At 40.5% G+C, this 18542-nt stretch overlaps 1 protein-coding gene across 2 annotated transcripts in view; it reads right to left on the reverse strand.

Annotated features, from left to right (window-relative positions):
- TIAM2 (TIAM Rac1 associated GEF 2) overlaps positions 1 to 18542 on the reverse strand; it is a 370710-nt gene that overhangs the window by 176633 nt on the left and 175535 nt on the right. For both annotated transcript variants that reach the window (XM_063443422.1, XM_063443421.1), the window contains 2 exons: positions 15671 to 15843; positions 12659 to 12883 (listed from right to left, as the gene is read on the reverse strand). In XM_063443422.1, coding sequence (XP_063299492.1) covers positions 12659 to 12883; positions 15671 to 15843 — 398 coding nt within the window. The remainder of the gene's footprint in view (positions 1 to 12658; positions 12884 to 15670; positions 15844 to 18542) is intronic.

An 18542-nucleotide genomic window follows, 5' to 3' on the forward strand; every position in this document is an offset into this window, starting at 1 on the left:
AATCTGGAACCATTTGAAACCGTTCAATTTAAGCCAGATGTTCCTTGGGGCAGTTTCTCATCGGCACAATAATCCTTTAATCTACGATAAAGCTTAGCATGTGTTTAACCCTATTTTGCCTACAAAGTAATGAAGACAACATAATTTATGTGTCTACTTCTAATAGCGGATAACAAACCCTTTAATGAATTCCGGGGGTAATTAGGGAGCTTTTAATTTCGTATGTAACTTCAAAATAACCAAAGAAAACCCAAGACCAAATTATTGAATAAACCTTTAATATTTCAGATAGCCATGGATAAGTAGCCAGAGTTCAGACATGAACAGCTAATAACCAGACAGTTAACATACGGAGCAGCTAAAGTTCGCGTGGCAGGTTTGCAATATGTTCCTTGTCCATCTGTTGCAAAATTAAAGTTACAATGGCTTAGTGGCTGGCACAAGAATGCAACTTTTTTTTTTTTTTTTTTTAAATGTTTTCAAATTTAAATGGTAGTAGATTTAAAATGGTCTTTAAGTTTACACTATTCTAAATGTACATACAGTACTCTGAATAGATAAATACAAACCAGTGTAACTAGTGGTTAGTATAGAAATGTGTTCTATAATTCATTTCTCATACGCTGAACATTTTACCATAACAAAAAAAAAAAAATTACAAAATATTTTCAATTAAAATGAAAATGTTGATTTTTTTTTTAATAGTATGTGCCATAGATAATGACTCTATCCCTCGAGCGTGTAAGTCATTTGCAGAAGTTCCAGGGAGAATGTTATTTCAGTTGATACTGAGAACAATATTATGACGTTTACAGCCAATGTTCTGTTTCATGTAAGATCTAATGGTTTTCAATACCTCTGAGAAATTAAAAAAGAAATAGATATATCAACTTTAAGCTGAGGTCTACAATTTAAATAGGTTACAAATACATGTGGACTATAGGCATCAAATAAGCTATATCTATAGTAGAAAAACTAGATTACCGTACTTTTACACCTGAAAAATGATTTTCAAACACTTAAGGTTGTCCAAGAATTGGTGCTGCATGTGAGAAACATGATAGGAGAGATTTGCTTGTGGCTAAAGGTTCAGGCATTGATGTCGAAAGGCAATATAATAATTGTAGGAAACCAGCAAGCAAGCCCATAGTTTCTACCAATGAAGATGCTTGACTGCCAGAAGAAAATAAATAATGAAAAAAGAGGTCTATGGCACATGTGGCACTCCTATTGTCACACTACACCAAGGACATCCAATATATGTGACTAAGGCAGCAAATACAGGGTAGTTTTGTTTCCTTGTTTTTTGGTGCCCCCCTATTTTTGTTGGTGCCTGAAGTTTTATTTTTTCATGCACATATTTTTGTTTTTCTGCCTTATGCATCTATTTCTATCCAATAAATGAACAAATACAAGGAATCCTGCTGGTTTTCATGGGGGTATTGTTGAATGCGGGACATTTTCTATTTCTTTGGAACTTTGGCACCAGCACCGATTCCCCAGATATTTGGATATTCGTTACATTGGGGACGCAGCTTAATTTTTTTTTCTGTCAGCAAATAACAGGATATCGGACGTGCAAACAAATCCATGTACAACACTTTTTATGAGTGTAGCAATAACTGAAACTGCAGGATTGAATATGTTACTTACATTGATATATAAAACAAGCGGCAAGAAGAAGCCGGAACAAAATATTAAAAAGGGTCATCGTTTCAGAGCCATGGCAGGTTTAACTATAAGGTGACCTTGGGTGGCTGCCGAGTGCTCACGAGTTAGACAGGGCCCCAGAAACATACACTTGTTGGGCCCTATTCACCATCCCTATGTGACGAATGAAGGTGGAGCCACAAACAGTAACCTGCTTATGGCCCTTTGGATCTAACTCCATCTCTGTACATAGCCACATTAACTACTACTTTAAATATTAGCTTATGTCTCATATATAGAATACACATAAAGTGAAAGTATAACACAATAGTGTTCCTCAAAATGTATTCTAAAGAAAACATTTAATAACAAACGTGGCAATGTGCAAAGCCCACAAAGCCATGTCTAGGTTTCATGGAGAAAAACACAATTGGAATTTGAATTGTTTAATGGTATGGGACAAGCCAATACATTCTAATTTGGTTCTGGTAAGAGGAAAAATAACTGAGTTATATTTGATGCTGACATACTACAGCACAAATGGGAATGACCGCACATGATTTTATATACAATAATCACATATGGATTTGTTGAGTCTAGCTAGTGAACTGGGTAAGTGACTCACTGTGCCCATCTGTGTGCATGATCTTTGCCTCATACAAAACAATAAACAGGATAACACACATCTGTTACACATGCCACAAAATTACAAACAAAATACTACACATACACAAAACTAGGTAGAATAACAACCACAAAATGCACATAAAACTACAGTAATTGCTATATGATGAATTTAATACAGATTCAAAGTACATTCAGCAGAGGGAGTGATCAAATGGATACAGCACCTTAAAACGAACACTCTGCATACTGTAACCACTGAGCAACGGAATATATTATGTGGGTAACTATGTAAAACACTATCACAATGTGACCATACACAGGTGCTTACCACAATGCATCACCTTATTGCCATAATATGTATCCTTTACTGAGCACACGATATATACAGAAGATATATGCAAGATCTGCTAAATTCCTTCCACGACCCATAATCTATAGGATCAGTTAGTGTGGTTTATAACAGTGCTTCTCAAGCTTTTACAGAGAAGTACCCCTGCAGGTCTAAAAACTAATTCCTAAGTACCCCTGCTTCGAGAAAGTAATTTCTATTGATTTAATTTCCAAATTTAACTTGTAGCCACTGATATTTAAGTTAATCCCATATTGGAGAACACGACTAATTAAGTAGTAGTAAAAGCTATTTTTAAAATAAATACGACATAATATGTATATTGTGTTTGTAAGGTGGAGTGTATGAATTATGAATCTGAAGAATAAGAGTGACAAAATGAAAATGTAAAACACACATAATAGTTCACATACTAACAGGCACACTCACTGATTCGACACACACTGACAGACACACACACACATTCACTGACAGACACACATTCACTGACCCACATACCCATTCTCTCACACACTCAAAAAATATTGTTTTCCTATTATTTTTATTTAAGTCCAGAGAGCTGGAGTGGATCCTTTCCTATAGTGCTATAGTGCAGCTGATGTCATCTTCATAGTTTTCTTGCTCTGCTGTTTAGTGATGATGGTGCTGGAGTGATGTCATAACACAGTTCCCGGCATCACCACAGAGTGCAAGGGAGCAATGCTGAAAGAGCACAGACATCAGCACTCCCTTTGCTGCCAGCATTGTTTTAGTGCACAGCTGAACATCTCTTGGGTTGCACTAAGATGACCAGCTCCTGGCGTACTCCTGTGGCCTATGGTGCATACTGTCTCAGGTCTAGCCCTTTGTGTTGCTACTTAGTCTATTACAAACAGAAAGATAATTAACATGCCGGTTATATTGTTTCACTTCGAACCTGGGTGACCATAACACTAGGCAAAACAATTCCAGAGGGCCCGGGGTTTTACCATGCCCTCTCATAGGTGCATTTTTCTTCTCAGTGCCACAGAATTTTAGACATTTTCAGAAATTCTGATATTTTTAAACAATAATGCAAGGGTCATATCCCAGTCAGTGCGAGCTACTGAAATTGAGCGCCATCTGGATTTAAAGACTGTAGAAGAAATAACTGAACTTGAAGGGAGTTTAACATTGATATAACTAAAAAAAACTCCTAATTATAAATGCAAAGGCACAGGTGACTAATATTAGTGATAACTTGTCCTCTATAAGTACTAACAGAGATGCAAAAAAAGTTGAGTGTTTAAATTATAAGTACACTGGTCACAAAAATGCAGAGGTGTGTTAAAAGTAAAAGTCTGAACTTCAGAAAGTTGGCAGTCATCTTCTAAAAGCAGTCAGGAAGGCCAATGCATAAGCATGCATAATTTGTACGAAACACAAACCTATACCCTTGAGCAATGTAGAACTTAATATGGTCTGACGAGTCATATTTCTCCCTATTTTCTACATTCTGTAGGGTGTATCATTGTACAAAAGAGAAAGGATTCACATCATCTGATGTCAACTGTGAAGCACAGTAGAGATCTAGAATATGTCTTGTAAGAATCATCAGTTTCAATGAATTAACAGCACAACTTTGCAACAGTAAAGGAATGTCAGGTCATTTTACAGGACCAGATGCTGTTCCTGTATTATAGGTTTATAATACTTGACGACAATTTAATACTTTCCTTAAGGTTTACTGGCCATTCATGGGCATGTCTGCTTACTGGCCATTCATGGGGATTTCTGGATTGCAGAATAATAAGGTACACCAACCGTCAAAGCTCTGGAGACTTCCCTTTAAAATGAATGGCCTAAAACAAACTACACCAAGTTCAGGACTTGTGTGACTGTACTCCAAGCCGAAATTAAGATGTTCTGGTGATAAAGAATGCCACTATAATCCTCTTAGTTTACTGTTATATTCAATGTACGATTATAAAAGTAATCATTGTGGGGGTGCGTTGTGTACAAAACACTCAAAGTTTTATGTAGATACACAAATAGGTTTAATTATGAGTATGCCAAATTGGTATTTTTATATATTTTACATAAAAATAAAAATGTTGGCATATTTTTATAAAGGCAACAATCAGTAAAAGTTAACCTTATATAAAATGTTGTTTTGAAAATATCAAAATATTTAGTATTTGAAAACACTTGATAAATTCCATTATTTGAGAGTGTAATAGAATAACTTTCTTTTCTATCTGAGTTAAGGACCACCTTTTGATTGAGTACATTGTAAAATGTATGAGGAATTGACAAATTGAAAAAAATGAATGGCTCCAGAATGAGTGCACAGCAATGTTATTTAAAATATCTTAAACTCTGTACATGTACGTTTCATATGTATTTGTGATTACGCCAACATTCTTTCTTTCATATGACTGCTTCTAATTAGCTTATTCCTTCGAAAATATCACTGGTAATTCTTAACCACCATGTCTTTCCTGGCCTTGTTAGTAATTTTGACATGATCGCTAAATACTAAAAAAAAACCTCTAGCCACCTCCTTCCCCAGAGGGATTTTACCAATAGATCTGTCTTGACTCATTCAATGAAGCTGAAACTTTTGAAAAACAAAACTTTGCAGAGAGTTTTTTTTTTTTTTTTTTTTTTTACAAACCAACTAGTTCATAGCAATTAAAACTGCTGGTTGTATTAATTTAAAAACAAATAATAATAATAATTCCGGCTTAATTCTCCTGAAATGCTATCTAAGTGGAAAATGAAAATCTTCACAGATCAAAGAAGTAAGTACAACATAATTGGCTAATAATACAGTAATTCTATTGAGACACAGAGTGGCTGTTTCATGAGAACGCTAAAATATGACGCCTCTGCCTCATGACACACAAGACTCAGATCATGGCAAATTATCTTGAATAAATTACTTTAGAAAACCTGTATCATTTCATTATTATTATTATTTTTTGTTACAACTTCATAAGTAATACAAGTGGAAACAATTTATATTTACAGGCATGTTCAAGAAGAAAAGATGTTCGTTATTGAGGTTAATGGGAAAATTAGTACTTTACATTTTACCATCAGCAAAATGTTTTTGCTAATAAAAATGTTTACAGACATAAACATTTATCCTGTTTTATTATATGTTCTTCCTTGCACCATGGAATTTTCTCCCCTAAATGACCATTCCTCCACTGTACATGATGTTATTATACCTTTAATCATGATCCATTCTGTGATATTCCATACCCCTTCACCCAATCTATATATTGCATTTCCAAAATTTCACATGGAAATGAAATAGGCAGTGTTTTGAGATGGTATAACAGCAATAGGATCTCAAAACACTGCCTATTTCATTTCCCAAATATACTCTGTGACGGACCGCTGGCACTCCGACCGAGTACCTCTGCCAATTGATGCTCCTAGTGCTTGCCGAGGACCACAAGCACTCCACCAGACACCATAAGCACTGCAGACCCCACTTCCAGCGATGCAGCTGTGCTGGGGTCTCGCCTTCCTCCACCCACCCTGGACCCAAGACCAGGATCCAGCTTCCAGTGGGTAGACCTCTCCTAATCCAGAGTGCGTATCAGGAACAAGATCTTACAAGAGCTTATATTGAGGGGAGTATTGTGATATAGCAATTCCCAAGAGTGTAGTTATCCCATCCCCCAAGCATGAGCCAAGGCTTCAAGAAAGGGTCAAGCAGGTCTGTTTAATGCAAGCCAGCACTCACAAGTTATACAATTCCTCAGGCCAGAAGCACACCCCTTGGGCCTGATGGAACACAGCCACACAAACCAATCAGAACAATACAACAGTGTCCAACACTCCCACATACAGCACCCAAGCCCTCCCCTCTGCCTGTGATACAATTAACTAAGACAATGGACTAACTCAATTAATTCCAAGCAGAAAAAAACATACATTTTTACAAACCCCCAAAACTACCCCAAAATACAACATATCACCGACCTGGGTGAACAACATATCCAAAAATCACCCAAATCGGTTCTGGGGTTCAGGAATTTCCTGGAAGTCTTATTTTTACCCCACAATGCACATGGTCCCATGCTCAAAACAGTTCCATACACTCGATGGCAAAAGCCTGCTGGACAATTTAAGATGGCCGCTGCCACATGTTTGAATCTGGCCCAGTTAAAAGTCCAAGGGGCAGAAACAGTGCCTTTAAAATCCAATATGCCCAAATGTTTTTAAAGGGCAATATATCCCAGGGGCCATAGTCAGAGGGCAAGAGACTGGCAAGCAGGCCTCTCCAAGTACAAGTGGCGAGGTTACTTTCACCACATACTGAAACTCCCTCTAAAAAGAAAATAGTATTTTCAATTTCCTATCCCTGCTATGTGCAGGAATGCATATACAGAAATGCATTCTTTACAAGCGAACATGGTAGGTTCTTTTTATGATTCCCACTTAAATAAACGACTCAAGCTAAAGAGATATCTGTCCGTGACCTAGCAACCAAACAGTTGAAGGTACCCATCTCTATTTGTTTTCTGTGATTTTAGGATTATTCCCTACAGTGATAATTGCTGTGTAGTGATGTCGCGAACATAACATTTTCGGTTCGCGAACCGCGAACGCGAATTTCCGCAAATGTTCGCGAACCAGGCAAACCGCCATAGACTTCAATAGGCAGGCGAATTTTAAAACCCACAGGGACTCTTTCTGGCCACAATAGTGATTGAAGGGGGGGGAGGAGACCTACTCTCCTTTCCCCCCCTGGCCCCCACCCCTGGGCGGCGGGTGGGGGCCATAAAGATAATGGGGGGGGGGACCTACTGTCCTCCCCCCCCAGGCCCCCACCCCTGTGCGACGGGTGGGGGCCATAAAGATAATGAGGGGGGGACCTACTGTCCTACCCCTCTCCGGCCCCCACCCCTGGGCGGCGGGTGGGGGCCATAAAGATAATGAGGGGGGGACCTACTGTCCTCCCCCTCTCTGGCCCCCACCCCTGGGCGGCGGGTGGAGGCCATAAAGATAATGAGGGAGGGACCTACTGTCCTCCCCCTCTCCGGCCCCCACCCCTGGGCGGCGGCCATAATGATAATGAGGGGGGGACCTACTGTCCTCCCGCTCTCCGGCCCCCACCCCTGGGCGGCAGGTGGCGGCCATAAAGATAATAGGGACCTACTGTCCTCCCCCTCTACGGCCCCCACCTCTGGGCGGCGGATGGGGGCCATAAAGATAATGAGGGGGGGACCTACTGTCCTCCCCCTCTCTGGCCCCCACCCCTGGGCGGCGGGTGGGGGCCATAAAAATAATGAGGGGGGGACCTACTGTCCTCCCCCTCTCTGGCCCCCACCCCTGGGCGGCGGGTGGGGACCATAATGATAATGAGGGGGGGGACCTACTGTCCTCCCCCCTGGCCCCCACCCCTGGGCGGCGGGTGGGGGCCATAAAGATAATGAGGGGGGACCTACTGTCCTCCGCCTCTCCGGCCCCCACCCCTGTGCGGCGGGTGGGGGGCCTAAAAAAAAACAATAAGGGGGGGACCTACTGTCCCCCACGGCCCCCACCCCTGAGCGGTGGGTGGAGGCCCTAAAAAAAACAATAAGGGGGGGACCTACTGTCCCCCCCCGGCCCCCACCCCTGAGCGGTGGGTGGGAGCCCTGAAAAAAACAATAAGGGGGAACCTACTGTCCCCCTCCGGCCCCCACCCGTGAATGGTGGGTGGGGGCCCTAAAAAAAAATTACCATTCGATGTTTTCTTTCTTCTAAAATCTTATTTTTTCTGCCCCAAAAAAGGACAAATAAAAAACCATAATAACCGACGCAATTAAAAAAATATTTTTTTTCAAAAAATTGCGCAAAAACAAATAATCCATCTTCACCCATGGAGGGCTCCGCGCAGACTGAGCTCTGCAGGGCGGGGGGAGGCTTATAAAGCCTTGCCACGCCCTGCAATTAGGCTAAGAACACTCTGATTGGTCGGTTTAGTTCTTTGGAATTTTCCCACGATGTGTAAATTGGCAAAGAGCACTCTGATTGGCTTAAACCGGCCAATCAGAGTGTTGTTAGCCTAATTGCAGGGCGTGGCAAGGCTTTATAAGCCTTGCCCCGCCCTGCAGAGCTCAGTCTGCGCGGAGCCCTCCATGGATGAAGATGGATTTTTATTTTTTTTAATTGCGTTGGTTATTATGTTTTTTTTATTTGCCCGTTTTTGGGGCTGAAAAAAGATTTTATAAGAAAGAAAACATCGAATGGTAAGTTGTTTTTTTCTATTTTTTTTGACAGGTTTTTAGTTAAAGGTCCCCCCTCATTATTTTTAGGGTGAGGGGGGTAGTAAGGGGGATAATTTTTTTTTGGGGGGGGACAGGGGGTGACTAGGGGTGGGGGCCAGGGGGGAGGACATTAGGTCCCCCCCTATTAGTATTTAGGGCCCCCACCCACCGCTCAGGGGGGTCCGGGCAGTAGGTCCCCCCCTTATTGTTTTTTTAGGGCCCCCACCCACCGCTCAGGGGTGGGGGCCGGGGGGGAAGTAGGTTCCCCCTTTTTTGTTTTTTTTAGGGCCCCCACCCACCGCTCAGGGGTGGGGGCCAAGAAGGGGACAATAGGTCCCCCAGTATTGTTTTTTTTAGGGCCCCCACCCACCGCTCAGGGGTGGGGGCCAGGGGGGACAGTAGGTCCCCCCCTATTGTTTTTTTTAGGGCCCCCACCCACCGCTCAGGGGTGGGGGCCTGGGGGAAACAGTAGGTCCCCCCATTGTGATTTCTGGCCCCCACCCACTGCGCAGGGTGGGGGCCGGGGGGGAGGACAGTAGGTCCCCCCCCTCATTATTTTTATGGCCACCACCCACCGCGCAGGGGTGGGGGCGGAGGGGGAGGACAATAGGTCCCCCCCCTCATTATTTTTATGGCCCCCACCCAACGCTCACGGGTGGGGGCCGGGGGGGAGGACAGTAGTGTTTTTTTGATGATGAATAGGGGGCGGATCGAACATCGCATGTGTTCGCCCACGGTGGCGAACGCGAACATGCTATGTTCGCCGGGAACTATTTGCTGGCGAATAGTTCGGGACATCACTATAGCTGTGAGTTCAAAGAGAATTTTAAATTTACGGTCAAGTAGCAGAATTTGAAGCATAACTAAATTGGAATTTTTTTCCAGTTTGCTTATTTTGGTCTTAAATGTGAAATCCACTTTGAATTTATTTGTGTGTACCTGTTCACAGGCATTGGACAACTACAACAAAGGCAGATACATAATAAAATCCTGTAGTAAATTCGTCTTTGGGGGGGGGGTGAGAGTGGCGATAGAGCATTTAAAAGGACACCACATGGAGCAAATACAAAACTAAAAATCATTGTTTAGATGATATCCCCCAAATGAAACAAGCATGCATTTATTAATGCATTTTTTTCACGAGGGTATATCTAAAAACATTTTGCACAAGCTAAAGTTCTCTTGTCTGATGCCTTTGCAAGCCCTCCTCTTCTTCCCCGGAAGTCATTGTAAGGCAGGTGCTCTGGGCAATTGAATGCCTCTTAAGTTTAGCTCCACTGAGCTTAACAAACCACAAGGTAACCGAACCTGTTGCAGCTGCACCGGTGGTATTTCCAACCCTCCGAGGTCCCATTGGGTGGCCCATACACTTAAAGCCACCCAATGCGTATTGGTGAGCAATACGGTCAAGCGTGCTGCCCTTTAGGGGAGGAACCAGGTCCCTGTAGTATTGGTGATGCCAGAAGGAAGAAACACAAAGTCACTTCATCCCATATACAATCAGACAGTGCGTAAGGCAGAGATGAAGCACTGGAGGTAAGGAAGACTTAAGAAGTGAGCCTACTCCAGTCAGCCCCACACTACCATCAGTCTCATCCAGCAGGAGCCAGGCAAATCACCCTCTTGTACATAAAAGGTTTATTAACAGGATGGTGGCTAAAACTATAAAAGATTTTACATGTATGTGTGTATTTATCTATGTGTTTCTCAGTGTGTGCCTGTGTGTGTGTATTTGTCAGTGTCTGGTTATGTGTCAGCAAGTGTATATCTGTGTATCTGTGTGTTCGTGACTATATGTGTGTATCAGAGTGTGTGTATGTGTCCATGTGTATCTGAGTGTTTGCGTGTGTCAATGTGTATGTTTTTTCTGTGTAAGTGTATATTTATGTGGCAGTGTATGTGTACATGTGGATACATCCCAGCAATCAAACGCCAACACTGCATGCAATGTGTCAGTGTGTATTTGGGTGTGTGTATGTGTCAGTGTGTGTGTGTGTGTTAGGGTGTATGTTTATCTGTGCATGTATGTATGGGGCAATGTATGTGTATATGTGCATACATCCCAGGAATCAAAAGCAAACACTGCATGCAAACACCCCTGTGCAAATATTACATACAAAAACACCACTAAATTCAAACACCAACAAAAGTACACCTGCATTTAAAAGCTACATACAAACAAACACACACCTGCACAAACTCAAACATTACATAGAAAAACACCAATGCATTCCAATGGCAACCGTACATACAGACAAACCACTACATGCATGCACATACATACTCCATACAAAAATATGATTAAATTCAAATGCACAAATACAACTCCACAGGAAAGGGCAAATGGCAGATCCTCAGCTTGCGTAGCAGCGTAGCATCTGTCATACGTATTGTAGGACAGATGGGATTCTTGCACCAGGACCCACTCTACAAGGGCCCTCTCTACATTAGTTCCACCACTGACCAGTTGTCTGCTTGAAAGAAAGTCAGAAACGGACTGTATGTTCTGACAAGTTTCTATTATGGTAAGCATTATGTTTTTCACCAATTTAAGATACAGTAGCTCATCAGTGTGATCGGACTAGATGGTCTATCATTCACTCCCGTTGTGCCTCAATGAAACTCATGAACCTATGACCCTGATGCTGGTTCACCGCTTGTCCTTCCTTGAACCACTTTTGGTAGGCACTAACCACTGCATATCAGTGGCATTTTAGGGGGGGAGGGGCACATGGTGGACTAGGGACAAAAATGGATTCTCTAGGTGGTCCAGTGACATGCTTCTCAGTTCCACAGCGCTGCAGAAGCGGAAGCCACAGCAGTCGACACTTGTTGGCTGAGAGGGTCTTATGACTTGCGTTCTGTGCATGAAATTTGTACAGAATTGACATTAGCCAGACCAGAACGCTAGTGCCGATTTTATATCAACTATGCTAATAGCAACAATTATACTCATCTACTCAATGTATGTAAGTAGTATGGAAAATGAACCCTTTATTTAATAGGAACATACACAAGGCTATGGCAGGAAATAAGAAAAGGGGATTCTCTCCTTGAATTGTAGTGCATATGAGTGCTTCTGGATATTCAGCGGTTTTGTGATTTAAGGCTTTTTGTTTCCCTCCTCCACTTATGGTAAAAGACCATTTCAAGTCACATGGTCAGCAAATAAATATGTCAAAAAAACATTCAGTGGTTCTTTTACTGATTTGCCTAAAAAAATTACAATTTATTGTAAAGACTACATATTAAATAGAAAGTACAGACTATGCAGCGACCTCTAATTTACAATGTATATTCTTGACTAAAGAAAAACTAGACAAAAAAAAAAATCTTGACTAAAGAAAAAAAGAAATATAAATCTAGTTGATTATGTTTATATTTAAAGGACTCTGTAGGCACCCACACCACTTTATCTCAATGAAGTGGTCTGGATGCCATGCCCTTGTAGTTTTAAGCCTGCAACTGAAAACCTTGGCGTTCTGCTATTCAATCAGATGGTCTCATAGATACAGTGTGATTGGCGCAGTGCAGTGTTTTGCTGTGCAGCCGCACTAGCCTCCCATTGGGTACCAAAGTAAACTGAATAGTTTCCATTTCAGTGTGAATTCTGTATGCTCTCATTTTCATTAACCAGTAGGTTACTATTACCTAAGCAATTTAAAGATCTGAGTGCCTGTGTGTAAAAGAGCATACTATTGTTCTATTGGTATATAACAATAATGAATACAACAGATGCTTTGATACATGTAATTAATAGAAGCAGGTCAGGAATGCATTGTACATATAAAAGTTAACGGTGTACCTGATTTTCTATGGCTTTTCTGTTCTTTGGATCACTGACTATTGACAGTTGCAGTTCTGCCATCTTTTTCATTTTGCTATCCATGTCCACCTTCTGAATCAGGCTTCTGGTCTGACTCTTCAGAAGCTTGATGGTATCTTCCTTTCCATGCTTCTTTGCAAACAAGGAGGCACATGCTGAGTGAACAGCAGTAACCCAGTTTTCAAGGTCAGTCTGACTGGTGGCCTAAAAACATTAGCAGTGCTACATGTCAGGTAAGCAAGAGATATAATAAGTAACCCTTTGTTCACTGAGCTCAGCTATGTTGAATCAAAGCAGGCACGCTTTACACTTTATAACAATGGAAAAAATGTGCTCTGTGTAAAGGAAAGGTGCTTAGAATAAAGATTTTTTGCAGTGCTTCTAGACTCTAGTGGGTATCTCACTTATATACAAACATACAAAAACATTATTGGAGGGATGAACCTCACTTATATACAAACATACAAAAACATTATTGGAGGGATGAACCACCGCCAATACAATAAAACACCTACCACTAATTGGGGAGCAACAGATATTATTGGATGTCCTAAAAAAAGAAAAAAAAAATCTCTAGTGTGCAGATCATTTAAACTTATAAGACCCTGATGTGAAGTAGTGATGGTTAAACTCACATTGTTCTGAGCCAGATATGACAGGCTCAGGTCGTTCTTGCAGTAGTGTTCTTATGTGACACTATCCCCTTCCCAGATTATGTAGTATGTATTCTCTCCAGGAGACAAAAAAGTAAAAGAAGATAGGAGATAATACTCCTAATGTTATACAATTAACTTATGGGTGACTAGCATATATCATAAATGACTGTTCACCTTTACTAGAGCCTGGCTCTAGGTATGTTCACCTGTGTGCCTATTAAGGGCACAACCCTTCTTTGGAAGCAGACAGATGGGAGGCTTGAGGGTCCTTTGCACAAATTTATTATATACTAAAAACACAAATAAAACAACAAATAGTATAACATTAGCAAAGTGTTCAAAAGTGCTTTGAGGTCCGGATTGGACAGAGTAATGGGTGGTTATCCAATGAGGAAGAAGGAGGAGGGTTTTCAAACCAGGAAGAGGAAGCAACACAGTACCGATTGAGAAAGCCCGGTGGACAGGCGAAACGCGTCTTGGGAGAGGGAAAGTCAGAGGACCTCGAAGCACTTTTGAACACTTTGCAGACTTTTTACTATTTGTTGTTTTATTTGTGTTCTTAGTGTATAATATTTTTTTGCAAAGGACCCTCAAGCTTCCCATCTGTCTGCTTCCAAACAAGGGTTGTGCCACCTTAATAGGCACACAGGTGAACATACCTAGAGAGCCAGGTTCTTTGGGCTCTAGTAAAGTTGAGCAGTCATTAATGATATACGCTAGTCACCTCTCCTATCTTCTTTTACTTTTTTGTCTCCTGGAGAATATATACTACAGAAGCTGGGAAGGGGATAGTGTCACCTAAGTACACTACTGCAAGAACGACCTGAGCCTGTCACATCTGGCTCAGAACAATGTGAGTTTAAATGATCTGCACAAAAGAGATATAGATATCTGTTGCTCCCCAATTAGGGGTAGGTGTTTTATTGTATATACACACCATTAGATGTGCTCTACTCTATAAATTGGCGGTGGTTCATCCCTCCAATAATCTTGTTTTTGTACGCTTTACACTTTAGTTGCATTAGGCTACTCCCCTGCTAAATATTATACAAGTTACAGTCCTTAGCAGCTGCGGTTTCACAGAATATTTTGTTTTCAAAACTAGTAATATACTTTTATTAATACATTTTTATTAGAGAGGTTCACTAAACCAGGAAATGTTTTCAATTCCCCAGGAAATTGAAAATTGTATGAGAAAAGTCCTTTTGGAAAGGTATTTTCCATATTGTCTATTTTGACATAAAATATGTAATTCCTTGGTCAGGTAGCCACAATCAGTGGGAATTTTGGGAATACCACTGCTCGGTTACAATTTATTTTTAGATATTTTTGCTTAATCAAAACAAATGTCATGTAAAAGGGTTTACAATAACAATGTGTATATTGAAATCCCAATATTTATAACACCATTATGAATACACACATAAAGACATTTGCAAACTCAAAGGTTTGTATTTTTCTAGAGACAGTTGTGCTTTAATGAACATTACAGCTCTTGCTAAAGTTATAATAGACATACTGCAACAATAGTAGCTTGTACACTGATTGGAATTTGCACAATGAGTTTTCTCCTTCCAATTTTTTTTCCAAGACTGAACATCTTCTCAATCCTCCATCTACTCTGTCCTTACAATCCAACGTTGACAGCTTTTGACATTAATTCAATTATTAATGATACCCTTAAAGAAGCACTCCAAGTACCATAACCACTATACCCTCCCCGCCGTATTGGTTATTGTGCCAAGAGTGCCCTGGAGTAGTGAATCCTCTTTGAATATACTTGGGCTAAGCTCTGCTGTGCAGGACAGACTCATTGACTGAATATGCATTCTCAGCCAATGAGCTATGCCCTGCACTGGTGGGATAGCTTAGTGCAGAGAGTTTATTACTGCACAAAAGAAGGTGACCAGCACCTCGGGGATCCCAGGTAAGTTGTCATGTAATTCACAAGCAATTTGACTACCTACCCTGGGAAGACATACTGCCAGGCATTTCTTTCTTATCTTATACATACTTATAATTATTTCCACGTTAGATCACATCATTTTAAGAATATAAAAAATGTGATATAGGTTGGGCTTCTGGCAATATACAGACTGTATATTAATCTGAGATGGGTGCTCTTCATCTTTTGGTCCCTTATTCCTAAACTCTAATGTTTGATATCTCAACCTTTGTGTGTAAAAGTGTATCAGAAGAATGTTGAAAGATTTAACTATCATAACTGGCAATACTTGTGCTTATGTTGCCAGTACATAGCTACCTGAAACACAATACAATTAAACATAAACTGTGCAAAGGTTGATCTGGAAACAATGTACACAAGCCAGCGAACCTGAAATAAGTAGACATCTCCAAAAGAATTGCTAAGACAGAACACATTTTCCTTCTTCGGGTGCTCCGGAACTGACTGCACTACGCTGTCTTCAGCAAGAAGGGCGTATCTCGGTGACGTGTTCTGCTCCATGGAATTTCCTTCATAGGTCTCATAAAACATCAGGGTGCAACCTTTGCAATAAAAGAAACAGCATGTTTTGGGAAATATTCAACAGAACATACATACATATATTGTATACATTTCTCCTTCAGAACAGAATGCTGTAAATCATTTACAAGGCTATGCATATTTGTAGAATACAAGCATTTAGACAAATAGGCATCTATCTTAACTCAATTGTTATGTTTATTTGGTGACTTCTGGCACGGTTATATGTCAATATATTTATGCAGCCATAAAATAAATGTTTTTTTTTTTACAGCTTTTACTTTTTGCCTCCATTCTTTTATTTATTGGTAAGACCAAGTCAAGTCGGGATAGAAGGCTGCCTCTGCACACTCAATCTAGTCCTAGTATTTAACAAATTGACAGCAGTCAATGGATGTCATGTGTACCAGGGATGGGTTTCAGGATATGTCATTTAGTCCTGTGAATTGGGATGTAACGTAGAATGAAAAAGGAGCCTGTGTACAAAATATAATAATAATAATAATAAATGGAAAACTGAGAAATAATATGTAATCACAAAATACTGCTAAATAAAACAAGAAAGGAAATACACGTTTTAAAATTATCCATATCTACTAACAGAAACTGGACACCATCAAATATCTTGATGAACAAAACTGGGCTGGCTTTACCGATGATACAAGGAATAGATGAGCCATATGATATCATGTTAGCACTGGTAAAACTTCCCAAGGACATCTATTGATTGACAGCAGGTAACCTGTTAGTAGATATGATAATTATACTTATTTGTTAACCAGTGCATCTTAAAGTTATCACATATCCCTAAGCATGTCCCTTTATGCATTTCCCAGAGAGATTCCTAAAGAACGCTTACAGCAATGGCAAGTGGGAATTAAAATTGCCTTTCACATACACACTGCTGACTATGATAATGACACATTAAAAAAAAATAAAAAATTAAATCAGTGTAACTTAACTTTAATTTTTATTAGTTACAAAAAATAATAATCATAAATGGTGCATGCCAAGAAGCGTAGATGATTATGGTACTTTGGTGTCCCTTTAGTATGATTATTTTTGTTGTACAGGTGGCAGACATACAGTGGGACCCAAACAAAGACACTTTGTATAATCTGCATATTTAGCCAATGCTAGATAAGTTACAAAAAAGTGATTTGTAGTGTTCTGTCTACCAGCTTTCCGTGTTAGTTATTTAAATTGGCTAAATTTAGTGAGTTTTACACAATACATTGTAAAGTTCTCTAAGCCATATGTGTTGGCATATTTGTTGGCATTCTTTTTTTTTAATTCATTTTTTTAAATTCTTTATTTTTGTTGTGCGCAATAGTAACAGTAATCCTTGGTGGGCCACAACGGCGACCCCAAGGTATAGTAATAAACATTCACAATACATTTTGTGGTACCCGATAATCAGGCACATTTTTCAGTTTAAAAGATCAAGATTACAACAATATATCTGAAACTCAAGTTTTCACTTCTTAACAATGGCTAGTAAGTGAGACAATTTCAGTATGGGCTGTGCAGCCCCAGAGACATGCCCAAGCCAGATATTAAAACAAACGCTCTAGTTTCAGAAGTATGCAGTGTCAAGTATAACTATCTGGCAAGGAGTAAGGATGCTTCAGGACCCCTTTATGAACAAAGCACGTATGATATAAGATATGCTATATATAACTTTAGAATAGGGATATCCTGGGGGAGAAACAGATAACCAAAAAAAAACATAAAAGCTGCCCAAAAGGATGTAACATTTGACATTGAGTGATGTTCTTTGCACAAACATGCAATGTAGGTGTCATATTAGCGTAAGTGAGGTAGTCTAAAATGCCCATTCCTATTATAAACAAGCTGGTCAGTGAAATATATTCTAGATGCTATAGTCTAGATTATGGTATAATGCATAAATAGTCAAGCGGTGTAATATCTTAGCAACGTCCTAACATTATAGCAAGATGTTTTCCCTGTAGGCAGATAGCACTGGTAGAGCAGAGAAAAGAGTAAATAATAAACTATACATTTTTTAAAAGGCAAGCGTTGAGCATCGTGTGGAAAGTGTTAGGTGAGTAGCTGAATGCACGTTAGGTGTAGTGTGTTGTGTGTGAGTGGGCTGTATGTACACGGTCTGGTTGTTAGCGGCTGATCAAGCTATATCTCTGTGCGGGCTGCATCAGCTCGGTGTGGCATATATAAATAATGTGTTTGCTAGGGACAGGCTAGTCATAGGCTACCGATTATACATAACGCATGCTTATATAGTGTGCGTGTATAGCAAGTGGAGTATGCATTGCTAGTGCCAGGCGTATGGGCCACTCTCAGGAAGAGTGCTAAACTCAGTGGAAAGAAAGAGCTAGGCCAATGAGCTAAGGTAAAATAACTTGGTCTGTGGGCGCTGGGGTATCTGAGTGTACATTATACAAATTAGTTGTCGTGGTAGTCACCTGAGAGTAATGCCAAGTCAGCCTTGGCGCATGTCATAGGGGAGTCGTATAGTTAGACCGCAGGTGAGCGGTTATGTTGGTCGGTGTGACAGCGGTGGTCACTGTGAATGGGTAAGTTTGCGCCTTGCTGTGGCATTTTTCCCGGCTGAGCTGGTCGGGCTGAGCTGGTGTCCGGCGGGGGGAGGTGATAGGCCGCGGTCTGTGTACCTTCTGCTTGTGTAGCGGGTATCTACCTGCAACATGTGTTGGCATTCTGAAGTTGCACAAAGTAAAATCAT

The sequence above is a fragment of the Pelobates fuscus genome, chromosome 2, assembly GCF_036172605.1.
Source record: "Pelobates fuscus isolate aPelFus1 chromosome 2, aPelFus1.pri, whole genome shotgun sequence".
In the NCBI taxonomy this organism is placed as follows: domain Eukaryota; kingdom Metazoa; phylum Chordata; class Amphibia; order Anura; family Pelobatidae; genus Pelobates; species Pelobates fuscus.